This window comes from Hermetia illucens, chromosome 4, assembly GCF_905115235.1.
Source record: "Hermetia illucens chromosome 4, iHerIll2.2.curated.20191125, whole genome shotgun sequence".
In the NCBI taxonomy this organism is placed as follows: domain Eukaryota; kingdom Metazoa; phylum Arthropoda; class Insecta; order Diptera; family Stratiomyidae; genus Hermetia; species Hermetia illucens.
The window spans coordinates 17,267,243-17,281,091 of NC_051852.1; the positions used below are offsets into that span (position 1 = coordinate 17,267,243).

Here is a 13,849-nt window from a genome sequence, read left to right on the forward strand (position 1 = left end):
CCATCAGCCCGTTTTGACGCCTTTGCTGACATTCCTCTGGAGGAACGTTGCCAACCGCATCCGCTGCACCACTGCTGTGCATTTCCTGATGAGCCTTTCGCTTTGGCTCTAGTTAGGACGGTCGACTGCACTTGCACTCGGTTTGTGTCCGAATCCATCTGCTCAGGACTAGCGATTCTGACTCAGCTTTCTTTCGAACAGGGGCACTACAAGGTATTGGAGTTGCCATCTCCGCACGGTCTTTATTTGAGCGCCCCGTTGTCGCATCGGGTATGTCAACCTTCGCCGCCTCTTTCGCTGATCGCTGCGGTGAACGACGCATTTTTGTGCTACGCCCAAACGCACTCAGCTCTTCCTCCTTCCCCGTTGGACTTAAGGGGGTTATATGATATGATTTCAGTTTCTGTTTATCAAACAGAATAAAACAGAATACACAAACATTTCACAACTTAACTTTTATTCTCAATATATCTAACATATTCAATAGGGGAAAACCTAAGAACAATTCAATAGGAGATATGTTTTAGCACCAAACACATTAACAATTCGCAGTAGAAATCCATTCATTATTCCCATTCCAAGGACACACCTCATGTGGATGATGTTTTATGGATTTGAACGGTTGTTTTTTGCTGATCAGAAGATGCATCACTACTAGACGGTTTAGGCACTTCAACGGGACAGTCTCTCGCATGATTATCCTTTTCGTCTTCATCCTCACTGGAGTCCTTCACATTCTCATGTCGAACTAATCGTCGCTTTACCGAAGTCTTTACTGTCAGTTCCTGTAATAGTTGAATGTCCTCTTCTACGCAGTCGATATGATCCATCTGTTTTTTCCGGCCTTCATTCGTGGCAGCGGTATCCTTTGCGACTTCAATTGCTTGATCTTTATCTTTATCAATAGGAGTACTCGGTGATTTGTCGATTGTCTGTTTGGAGGTGGAATCACTTAAGGCTGCAGGCGAGAGGACATGGGGTGTGGATTTCGACGAGTTATCCACGTGGATGAGGGAAAACGGTAGTTTCAAGGATAATTCGCCACCCATTCCGCTTAGGGTTAGCTTCACTTTAACATAGTATGAAACGTAGATTGCAAAAACGTTGCGTTCACCTTTCAATCCGCTACCAATTGAGTTGCACATGGTTGGGGTTCTTATAGCTGAGGCAGCAATGCATCCTGTGATTTCATCGGGTTCCGAACTACGCTGAAGAGAATCCTCAAGGGCGATCCAATTTTTTGTAGTGCCTGGAAATGAAAAGATGAAATTTTCCAAAAATTATCATTATCATTACCTGGAACTCAAATTTAAATTAGGAAAGGAAAGCAGTAAAGTGGTCCATCTAGCCCATGTTGGACTTCTCGATGATGAAACCGGTCCATGTCTCAAGTTTCCTCTGAGTGCCTCGAACTTCATTGTAAATTGGGTTGCATTTCTCCACACCGACTTGTTAGAGGACTTTTTCATTCAAGAGGTTTCCTTGCAATCTCTTACAATGAAGCCCAATCTTTCTAGGAGATGAAGGATCATCCCGCTTCCTGCCGTTGCCATGGGTTTGAGCAGGCTTAGATTATACAGGCATATCTCCAGTGGCTCTAGGCACAAAGTCTCACCGGAGGTTATCTGTTTCATGGATAGCGGTACCCACTGAGAGTCTATGTTCTACCATTGGCTAGCATAGCATATATCGACGAGAAATTCCAAAATCTTTGAACATACCCCTCGTGGTCGCTCATATTACGGAGAAGTTGCGTTTGATCCAATAAATGGTGGTTGGAATTATCATTTTGATGAACGTGTGCGGTGTGCGGTATATTATTGGCAGCATTTTAGTCTGCTGATGTAGGGGGTCTTTGGAAGAGATCAGGAAGCCGTTTGACATCGCTTGGGTAGATTGTCAGTATGGTCTAGTCATCATTTGGCTAGGAACTTCCAGCTAAGAGCTTAATAACTTGATTCTTGCTTCTTAGAAGTATGTGCAGATGATATGACCATACTATTGAGGAGGATGGGATCATGGTCTAATCAATAGATCATATATCAATATGCAGTTGAAACTTTACTACCTTAGCCCATACGATGACGAAGGTGCTGTGGACCCAGTCCACATGTTAGGGACGTCATTTTTCGTAGCCAAAATTTAGCAGTTATTAGCTAATGATTTGAAGTCGTTTGGAAGGTATATGGAGCTCTGGGAGGTACAAGCTGAGAAGGGCAGCAGAGAACCCCGGGTACCCCTCCCCCTTCTTGACTGATTTGCAGAACGTATTCTTGCTAGTTGTCTTTGGGTCTAATGAAACGAGGACTTTGCCACCTTTAGTTAGAGTGAAATTATGCGGTGTTTCCAACGATTAATTAATAGAAGTAATGAAAACTTGTTGTTTCTTTTCCGTTGGTGTAGGTATTTTATTCTTGCAAGTTTTGAAAACTTGTTTGCACTGATGAAGGGAACAAGTGGTTCCCGAAATATCGGTATTTGCAAGAATAAAATACCTACACCAACGGAAAAGAAACAACAAGTTTTCATTACTTCTATTCACCTTTAGTTTTCCATATGGAAGACACTTCTGTTCCATTTTGTTGCAGATTTTACTGGAAGCTTCCGCAAGTATCTTGCCTTCCGTCGATTTAGTGAGCAGAGCCCACGGTCTAGTCCTTTCGATTTCGATTTGTAGCCACCTTGTCTTTATACCGACGAGTTTCTGACGGCGTCACGTGTTGTTTGTCCTTCTTTGCCTTTTTTTTTGGGCCTTGGAGCCTACTTGGTAAAAGTCTTCTTCAGACGCGTCTCCCTCTTTCCACTCTGGGATCGTGTATTTGTATTTGTATTTATCACTATTTATTAAAGCGTGATCAATTCACTACTACTTCCCCCATCAAATCAACACATCTACAGATACCTGGCAGCTCGCCGAGATAATTCGGCTAGGACGAGATTAGCATGATCCTCATCCTACAAATTAACATGCACTGGAATGCACCTGCTCACGAGCTACTAGCGCAATTCGCTACGGAGGTAAAAGCTGTTCTAATGTCAATCAGCGAATAATACCGGGACAAATATTGGATTCACACCAACGCTCTGGTAGCCAGGCTGAGAAGGGAGCGTCCCTGTTGTAACTTTTGCGTCCCAATCTCTGACGTCGTCGATGCATGAGTGGTGAGTTTAAGGAGACTTCTCGGCGGGTGAATACCAGTACCTCGCGTTCGAAGTGGTTGACGCTATTTGTCGGCGTGCACCAACCTGGCGCTCTTCTTGCGTGTGCAATTCCGGGAAGGTGTACATCGGGAGATTCGTCGAAAGTCTTGGAGCAGGCAGAGTCGCGCTGGAGGGCGCCTCAGGAAGTGGTAGCGTTCCAACTGACACTGTTGTTAATTCAGTGGTGAACCTGATAATGAAAGCATGTGAGGCTTCCATGCCCCGGAAGGAGCCTAGCCATGACAAATCTTCTATGTACTAGTAGACGGCAGAAATTGCTGAACTGCTCCGCCGTTTGGCACAACGTTTACACACCTGCGAGGAGGGATGCGCCAAGTATAAATCAGCAAAAGGGAGACTCCGCAGTGCGATAAATAAAAGCAAAGCTAGCGACTCTCAGAACTTAGTCAATGAGGTAAATGGGGACCCGTGTGGCTTAGCTATAAACTTGTTATCCGGAAAACCAGGACTCTGCTGAAACACTGCATACTTAGTATTGACCAAATGAACCGTATTGAACGAGCATTATTCCTCAAACATACCGTACGGATTGATGTCAACAGCGCGGAAGGCGAAAGGAAATAGAAAGACGCCAGGTCCTGATGGAATCCCGGTGGAAGTTTATAAACTGAAGTTCCGCGAATGATCTAATTTGCTGCTGAAAGAGAGCATTTTTCCTTGTCTCCTGAAAGTGGTGAAGTTTCCGCTAATCAGCCAAAGGAAATGAGTCCCTGAGCTGCCGTTTGCATACCGACCGCCGCTTATGCTTGACCCGAAATGGAGAGATATGCTAGAGGGATTAGAAAACTCATTCCGCGTGCCGAGATATTTTTTACGGATATTGACAGATTATCTGAAAGATTGTTGTATGAGAGGAGGATGGAGATCACGTTGAGAGTAGCACATCCATTCTAGGGCCAGACTTCTAAAACGATTCTTACGATAGTCTGCCAAGAGTCGACATGCCAAAAGAGTCGCGCCTGGTCGGCTATGTAGACGGCATTGCGGCATTTATTGCCGGACGCACTGTTGAACAGATGCAAAGCAGGCTTGGGGTCGTTGACTGCTCATGGTTTCAACCTTACGCTGGAAGAAAACCCGGACCAGAATGAGAATCCTGACCCTGCATCGCATATTGATGGGTAAGTTGACTAGGAAGTCGAAACCTGTGGTCAAATACCTTGGTTTAGTATTCGGCTGAGATGAACTTTCTCCAGTAAACAAAAGAAGCAACTGACAAGGCTGCAACTGAAGTCTTTGTCTTAAGTGGGCCAAAGGTGAATCTTGGGGCAGACGTCTTCATATGGAGACGTGGGAGACGTCTTCATATGGAAGCAACGCAGTTCATTCTGTTTTATGACGATTATGGGCGCATTCCCTTGGCAGAAAGGTGTATCATAAGCATCTGGTCCAAGTGCAGAAATGAGGGATCTTTGCGAGTGGCGCCTGCTTATCGCACTATACAAGTCCATGATGGCGAAAGAGTGATTCCTACTGCCCTCCTTGCTAAGGAACGTTAAATTACCAGCAAGAGCGAAGATTTAAAAGAGATAGTTGCTCGAGAAGAGCGTCAACGCCAAAAGGCAGATGAATTGCATGGCTCACCAGCAATTTAGATTCGTGGCTGAACCGAAAGGATAGTGAGATTGACTGTCTTCTTATCAAAATTCTAAGTGGCCATGAAGGTTTTTAGTCTTACCTCCACAAGATTGGAAGGCACGATCTACAGATTGTATATTCTGCGATTGAGTGGTGGACGACGTCGAAAACAACTTTTTCTCTTATAAAAGGTGGAATAGGCTCCGTCAGCAACTTTACGCAGACACAGTAGAGATCTCTTCAGGCAATGTTGTCAGAGAAGAGCTCAGGAACACTGGCAGATGGAGTTGTGTTGCGCATTCGGGTTCTTCTTGTTGCGAAGAAGATTGAGCTCGACAGTAGAAGGGGCTGGATGTCAAAGGTTCCCTGAACTAACAGCTCCCTTCCTTTTCTCCCCTGCCATTGGTGAAGGAATTCCCTGACTTGAAGGAGGGCGAGCGAGAGAACTAGCCCAAAACAATGTATTATATCAAACGATTCCAGACTAGTTCTCTACTGACGGGGAGGTGTTTTGCTGGTAGTCCAACGCCGAACCGTTGTGGGAGTCTCAGACTCTGTGCGTAAACGCATGCAATTACCCTTCTCCAAAAAGTTAAACATCGAGTTCGGTATCACCATTACCATAAAAAACTCTGCTAAGGATCGAAATTTTCGATATTCTGCCCAATTATGATAGAAAGAGTCTGGTGACTAGTTAGCCTGAAACCTTGCTTTGCTGGTATTTCCTGCCTCCTCTTGAAGATCCAGAGCCAAATTGCAAAGGTCCATGCGCCGGTGAGTGAGCAACCAAGTATCATCAACCTAGTCGATGTTTTGAGGAAAGATGTCAGGGTTTTTTAAAGAATAATGTCGGCCGCAATGTGACCTTGTTGAACTCCGCTTTAAATCTTGAAATTTTTTCTGAAGTTGACGTATTGCACTGTCATATGTCGTTCTGAAAATTTCCATTTGTTCAGAGTTTCTCCGAAATGCTCCTCCTTTGTAGAACACTCCAGATACACTCCTTGTTTACGTTGCCGAATCCAATGAAAAACAGGTAAATCTGTAATCAGAACTCCGCATATGTCGAAGAAAATTCTGCGGGGTGTTGATGGGGGTAGTGCTAGAGGATCCAGAGCTGAAGCTAGATTGCTCAAAATACCGCACACCAGATGGGAGGTCTTTTTTGGAATCTTATCGATTATCACCTTCTTCACTTACTGGGAAACGTTTCAGATAAACCAGGATATACTGAAAAGTTGAAGTAGTAACTCTGCCGAAAGTGTAAAGGCTGTAAGGAACAGTTCCGCGGAGAGACTGGCAAGACCAGTGAAGTTCTCATTTGACTTCTTCAGCTGCTTTCATCGTAGATGATTAGCTCACCTCTACCGACTAAGACACAGCTTTTTCGTTTGCACGACTGCCCTCAATCTTCTTTTTGACAATTATCTTACGCATGTGCAATCAAAGTAGAGGCACGGGTAAATTATACGCCTTTAACTGGTCACTCATCGTTCCTATCCTGAAAGGATGGTTTGGCATCGCTTGAGCCCTCATATGTTCATGGTTCATCTCGAAAGTTTGACACTTTTTACGTCCATAACGACCCTGGATACCTACCTTGCAGGGGAATTACCATATTCTGTGAAGGCGCTGTGGGGTCGTAAGGAGAACATCATCAGTTAGCAAGGATGTGAGCTTAGGCAAAACTGAACAAATTTCTCAAAGAAAGTGACGCCGATTTGGATCTATGGGAACGCATTCGTAATTGAGCCCAAGAGCCATTGCTGATATGATTAGACCACGAAATTCCAAGAAAGGATGAGTACCATTAGCGCGGCGGGGAAGACGCGGCAGCTACCCTGTCGGCTAAACCAAAACCAAGTGACTGTGGAGAACCTCCTCGTGGTGGCGCCGGGAAACGCCGCATTCAATTTTGTTTGCTGACTGTGATGCAGTAGGCAAATGTTTCATAGCTTAATTAAGGAGATCAGACCCGAATCTGCATGGGAACTCATCAGAAGTGGCTTTGGTCACGAAACCTTACCTTACGGTATAGAACCTGAATTCTCATGTTTCAAGAGAAATACTGGAGCATGTGAATTCAACTCGGTTGTTTGCGATTGGCCCCCTTGTGGGAGCTTCATGGGAGTTGTTGATTACGTTCAAGCGAATAAGAGACCTTCGGGTCTCAAACGTGGTGTTGCGGTTCAATACAGGTGCCGTACCTCAAAGTTCGGTAGAGGTTTAGGTAAGTCTTGCACCCACCAGTATAAATAAACTAAGCTGCCTAAGACTGGTACCGTTGTGCTTGTCTCAGCGGGGCTCTGGTTGTTGTCAGCAAATCAAACCATGTCTTAAGAAGAACGTGGGATTAAGTCTACTGGAAACGTGTTCACGTTAAACCCATACAGACGTAACTCCTCCATATGCTTTCAGGGATATTATATATCATCCGATGTGGTGTCAAAATCCACCCTAATTTATGCTGGAATGATGTTACTTATCAAATACCTCAGCTCAACTTCCGCACGCTCCGGAGGTCTTTGTCAATATCACTCTTATGACTACGTTTAACAATGTAAACATATTTTACTCACCTCTTTGTGGCTTAAGTATGAACGTCGAACTCAGTGAACTTCCGGGTCCAACAGTTTGATCCGGTATAGGGTTATCATCGGAGTCTGCAACAATGTTCTTGAATTTTCCGTTATTAAACATACAAACGTCTACGTGTTGTATGGCGCATACCTGGCAATCAGAAAGAATGACATTATCTTTTATGGAAATCCTTAAAGATTTCGCTCCCCCTTACATGACGATAGATAAGGCATCAACTTACTCTTATTTTCCGCACAGTCTTTCTACTCTCGTTCTTAATGTTTACAGTGACGATAACGTCCTCGCCGTGTGCATACCAAGACTTATCCAAGTTGGCGTGAAGACTGACTCGTCCTTCTTGCAGGAGGAATGGCTTATTAACCTCCCCCTCGGGGCCGCTACAAGTATCATACTGCAATCAATCAAACCACAGATTACACACTACATAATCCTGAAATCATTTAGGTTAAACGGTTATAGTCACCTCATGAAACGATTTACTATAGTTGAAGGAAACGTTACTTGGTCCTTTTTCCACTTCACTTTTGCTCCTTCCAAAACGGCTGCTAAACCTAAAGTTTTTCGGGGATATACGAATTTTCGCAAAGGCATCGTTACGATATTCCGATTTCTTGGTTTCGTCTAGGCTAGAAGGATGATTGTCGGGTGATACACTCTGATGGGAGCCATCGGATGGCCCATCGGGAACGGGAAGGAGATGTTTATTTGGTAGGTTGGAACCAATCTCAGATTCACAGTTGGAAGGAGCATCAGGTCGGTGGATTATTCGCACACTCATTCGTACTGTTGCTTTCCTATTGAATTTCTCGCAGGCTTTGTCGGCTAGAAAATTGGGATGGAATCGAGGATAAATTTGAGAATATATTTATTGGGGCATTTGTGTGATAGTGGAAAGGATGTTTAATGAAATGTCTTCTCAATTTATGTATCTTTTATTCAAACGGGTACTTTAAGAGCTTTTTCGGATATTGATCCGCTTCAACTTTAAGGATTTGTTTAAAAAATTATATTGCCCTGAAAAGTCCATTAATGCCTTATATACTAGTTTGCCTGGTCCTACTATGATACTGCCAACCAGCTGCTTTACTGGAGGCGTACCTTCATTTTTAGCTCATCTGACCTACAATTTCACCTTAATTAGCAATGCAACTTTTGCTACGGAGTAGATGTGCGGTGTCATGGAGTAGATACGGATTTCAAAGGGGTAGATATTCGGTGTCAAGGGGTGGATTTGCCGTGTCACGGATGAGCGTTTTCATTGTGATTATAAATTACTTTGCAAATTGCTAAAGTTACAATGAAAAATTAACCGAGAAGACAATTATATAGTCATTGCTTAACCTGATAGCCATGACAGTGATGAATTATGAATGTAACAAAGAAGTTACAGGTGTTGATGGAAGATGCGAGAACCATCTTATTCAATCGATCAGAGAAATGTATTTATAGCAGCATATCCATGCTTGGAACTGTGGGAAGCCCTTCTTGTATATAATTGTATGGACGGGAATGTTCAGAAGTTCTTGGGGTTGAAGTTTAATGTTTGTGGTGAAAGTACAGATCAGATAGACCAAAAGATACATAGACTGAAAGATTCATGAACATGAAGGTCCAGGTCGAATTAACGTGAGCTCCATTTAGGCATAATCCAATGGTCCTCTTTCAATACTGGTTCAATTTAAAATCAGACCTAACATTCAAACTAGTTATGGACACCACAAGGAACGCAATCCTCTATATGGTTTACTCACAATTACCACAAAGCTATCACAATCGGATTCAGTCAAAGATATTACCCCAAGAACAGGGCCATGTAAGGCTATCTCGGTCAGACGCAATTCAGATGAGTCTTTTGCAGATTAGCTCTAATCACTGTCCTCTAGTAAAATTAATGAAGAAAGATCTTGGGCGCAATGATAAATCAAAGGAAAGAGATTTAGAAAAAGTCGGGAAACCGGAAGCTAGACGCTTCAGGTATGAATGGTTTTGTGTACCCCTCTTATAAAGAGATTTGAGCGTGCATTTGTCCCATTAGTACGTAGCACGTTATATATGCATATATTATGTGAAGATATTCACTTTCAAATGATATTGACATTCAAAGTCTTGAATTTGCACAGAAGCGACAGTTTTGACCTATTATAACTTTGTTAGTAATAGTGCCATTTTCAACAAATTTGGTAGGATCATGCTCTATGCTGTTAGCCTACATTGCTGCAAAATTTCGTGATTATCGGGTGAACTTAAGGGTGGTTTCCCAGGCAATTACTAAAAATTATAGTAATGTAACTGCTTAACTTTATTTGAACAGGTGTCGGTATTGAAGGTTTACGCCTAGGCACCATCCAGTGGCAGTTTCCTTTTTTTTAGACTTTTCTGAGAATGGGTCCGTTAAAGAAATGATCACTTTCAACCCTCCGCTCTCCCCACCTTTCCAACAAATGTCAAAACTAAGCTTCGGAAAATACTAACCGAGACCTTTAATTTGATACCCCACATGACTATATTTGATGAGAAAAAATGTAACCCCTCTTTTGAATGTATGGGCTATAGATCGCAGATAGAGGAAAAGCATAATAAGGATACGTCGAACTCCGCTGTGCTAACAGTATCACAAGCGACCCAAGTGACGCCTAACCGTACTATTGTCGAATCACGGCGAAATAAAAGAGTACGTAAAAAAGAGGGGGATCCTATAAATAATCACTAGGCGCCTAAGAAGAAAAAAGGCGGACAGGACATTCTAAAAACCAGCACCAAGAGCTCAGAAGAAGGAAAGCGTACAGCGAATGTAGGAAACTCGACCAGCGTTGCGAAGCCCAAAACGAACAAAAAAGTTGGTTGGACTTAAGTTACCAACAAAAAAGCGAAACGAAAAGCAAAAGTGCGAACTCGTCCAGATGCGATTGTTATCTCCAGTAAGGGCAATCTGCCCTACGCGGAGATACTCAAAAAGGTCAAAGCTGATCACGACCTAAAACCGAATCCGAAGAACCCAGAAAGGGGATCTGATGTTGGACCTGAAAAGATCCAGCGTAGGCAACACTGATGACTTTCGCACTCAAATGAAAAACTCACTTGGGGGGAATGCCGCAGTGCGTGCCCAAAAGCATGAGATCTATATACAATGTAAGGATTTCGATGAAGTGACATCGAAAGAAAAAATTTGTACTGCTCTGAAGGAGCAATTCAAGTTGAAAAAACTTACAGAGGAGTCTGTTGTGAGCCTACGAAAAGCCTATGGTGGCACTCAAACGGCCACAATACAAGTACCGGCGGAAGCAGCGCAGATGTTGTTGACTCCGGAAGGGTTCGGATTGGATAGGTTGTCTGCTGTGTAAGAGAACAAACTTCACTAAAGAGCTGCTTTAAATGCCTCATGTTTGGCCACTTCGTGAAGGCATGCACCAGCAGCATTGATCGATTCGATCGATGCAGAAGAAGTGGGAAGAAATGCCATATTGCCAGAGAGTGCAATAGGGATTCCAAATGCCTGTATTAGGTTATTGCACATGAAATGGCCGATTTGCCAATCAAGTGAAGTTAGTTGCGATTTTCCTTTATCAAACCACCACCAGTTGGCGCTGTTGTTGTCGGATAATAAAGTATAAATACTCCTACATTTAATCATGGAGTCATTTCAGTTAGAAAGCAAAAAGGATGGAAAAGAGCCAAGAACGTATACTTTTTTTGTATGAGTTCAAACTCGGTCATAAAGCAGCGGAGGCGACCAAGAACATTAACAGCGCATTTGGACCTGATACGGTAAGCGAATGAAGCACACGGCGGTGGTTTGAAAAATTCCGGTCAGGAGACGTAAACCTTCAAAGTGAGCCACGTGGACATCCAGGACCATCGATTGACAACGACGAGCTGCGTTTGCTAGTCGAATCCTACACACGGCAGTCTGTGAGAGACATTGCAAAGAAACTGGGCGTACACTATTCGACAGTTCCCCGGCAAATGCAACAACTTGGAAAGGTGAAAAGCAAAACATGGCGCTTCGAAAGGAAATTTGCAGTTCTTTACTCACCCTCAACAGAAGCGATACCTTTTTGCACAGAATAGTGACATGTGATGAAAAGTGGATATTATACGACAATTGTCGCCGATCAGCACAATGGCTAGATGCTGATGAGCCGCCGAAGCATATGCCTCCATCCGAAGAAGGTAATGGTGACTGTTTTGTGGTCTACAGCTGGAGATATCCACTATTCTTTTTTGACACCTGGAGAAACGATAAATGCACAGAAATACTATGCCGAACTCGAGGAAATGCACCAAAATTTGAGTATTCAATGACCGAGATTGGTCAACAGAGATGGTGTGACACTCCTTCATGACAATGCACGACCTCATGTATCCAGAACAACGGTTAAAAAGTTGAACAAATTGCAGTATGGGACTCTGCCTCATCCGCCATATTCACTGGACCTTTCGCCAATCGACTACCACTTTTTTAAGCATTTGGATCATTTTTTGGCGGAAAAACAATTTAGGAACGATTTGGAAGGATTTGGTTAGCCCCAGGCGCCTTTTGAGCTGTTTCCTTTTGGCTTTCTTAATTTCTTTCCTCCAGTTTTCTAAAGCGTTTCTTATTCTGAGGAAGTTCTTGAAGTTAGAAGTCCACCTAAAATCCCATAGAGCACTCATTTTTTCTTGCGTGCGTTAACGTGTCTTAAACGTTGCAAGTTTCAATTTCTCTTGGATACTATGGGTGAAGCCTTCAATGGTGTCCCGTGGTTGCATATTTCCAATTGGATTGTTTAATTTGTTTCTGGTAATTTTGAAACCTGGTTGGACTGTAAATGATTAGCTTTGTAGGAGAATTGGCTTGTGATGACTGTTTGACTAGTCTTTTAAGGTTTTCCAGTGCCAGCGCCTGAGAGTTGATAAGGCAAATATCCGGGACTGAGGACCTGAAACTCTCTGTTAGGGTTGCTACTGCAAAGGTTTTATCACTGCCATTTAATACTCGAAAATCACAATTACAAAACTCCCGTAGAAGTATGTTACTTTTTGCCTGGTTAACAGTATTCCCAAAGGCTGTGGACTTGGCGTTCAGGTCGCCAAGGATCATCGTATTGGGACGGTTTAAAAGGGAAAATAAACGGATACCACAGTCATGTTAGGTTGAAGATTACACGTTTCCGCAATGATGATATCTTGGTCAATATCATATTTAATTTCTTTAAATGTGATATCATTTTTGAAGGTGATAGCCCCCCCCCATTTCTTGGAGTGCTATTTCCCTTGTAATGTAAAAGCGAATAGCATCATCTTTGCAGTTGGAGATACATGCAAAGACATCACTGGTGTTATTCAGTTTCTCCGTTAATTTTCTGATTTAAACAACTTTTTCTTGTATTCCGAAGTCCTTTTGACTTTTATATATATATAAAAAGCAGGTGACCAGAAAAGAATAGTGACAGAAAGGAGAAAACAGTTGTCTCGATGTTTAAGCGAACCATGCTACCACTGTAAAACACAGTTTAATCATCAGCAGAAAATCGAACTTTTTGTGAAACTAGAAAACTGAAACGTTGACGTTGCCCTGCCTTCGCGTGGTTAAACATTGTTGCATGCCAAAATGAAAGTTAAACCCCTAACAGCTGCACTTTGGAACTGCAGCATACAACGAAACCATGTGGAGACAACACTAGTTCTCTGCCACTATTGGTAGAAGCAGGAAGTTAAGACGATTTTATTTAGGGAATTCCGTTGGCATCTTTCTGTTTTTCAGCCCTGAGCAAGAAGACTTTGTCAAAGTCCAAAGGGGTGGTCGGGTCACGAGGAGCTGAACAAAAATATCTGAATATCCGAAGTAGTCTTAGATAGACTATACAGAGAAACAAGTAATCTGCTCACACCGCATCCCTAGAATAGTAGGTCCTAGTATAGTATCAACTTCTGGTCAGTTTATTGATTCATCTGGTTAGAACACTATTTGAGATCCTGACAGTTACTAGTTAAGAATATAACGCAGTTCCTGTCGCGAAACTCTAAGGAATTTTGGGTTTGTTACGATAGTCCTAAAATTTCCTTCCTACGCTGGAGAGCGAAATGGAGGCGCGTCAAATGTTGAGACCTGTGAGATGGTGAGTTACACCTCTTGACTAAAGAGCAAGAAGGTTCTATATTCTACATATATCGCATTCATCCCTTGGTGTCCACCACATATTAGCTCCATCGTAACCGGTCCACCTTTTCCAGCACCCGTGTTGTTCTGCTTCAATCACTCCTGGGGTGACCCACTAGTTTTACATTTTGGACGAGTGAGAAAAATGAAGCCAGCAATGAAATTGTCGCCCCTGTTTAATGTGTGACCTATCCACTCCGCTTTCCGAGCACATCGCCCACGATAACTGGCCTGTGCGCCGACCATGTAGTTTGTTCGAAATAGTATCAGCCCAACATACCCCGATGACGTTGCATACAACTGTTGACG

The 13,849-nt window shown here is 43.1% G+C and overlaps 1 protein-coding gene across 1 annotated transcript in view; it reads right to left on the bottom strand.

The window, feature by feature from the left end:
• Nucleotides 1-449: 449 nt before the first annotated feature.
• LOC119654921 overlaps nucleotides 450-13,849 on the bottom strand; it is an 89,875-nt gene continuing 76,475 nt past the window's right edge. Inside the window, exons 6-9 of the mRNA XM_038060570.1 lie at nucleotides 7,865-8,223; nucleotides 7,622-7,792; nucleotides 7,380-7,530; nucleotides 450-1,249 (exon numbers count right to left, since the gene is read on the bottom strand). Of these exons, the coding sequence (XP_037916498.1) occupies nucleotides 591-1,249; nucleotides 7,380-7,530; nucleotides 7,622-7,792; nucleotides 7,865-8,223 (1,340 nt within the window). The 3' untranslated portion in view covers nucleotides 450-590. The remainder of the gene's footprint in view (nucleotides 1,250-7,379; nucleotides 7,531-7,621; nucleotides 7,793-7,864; nucleotides 8,224-13,849) is intronic.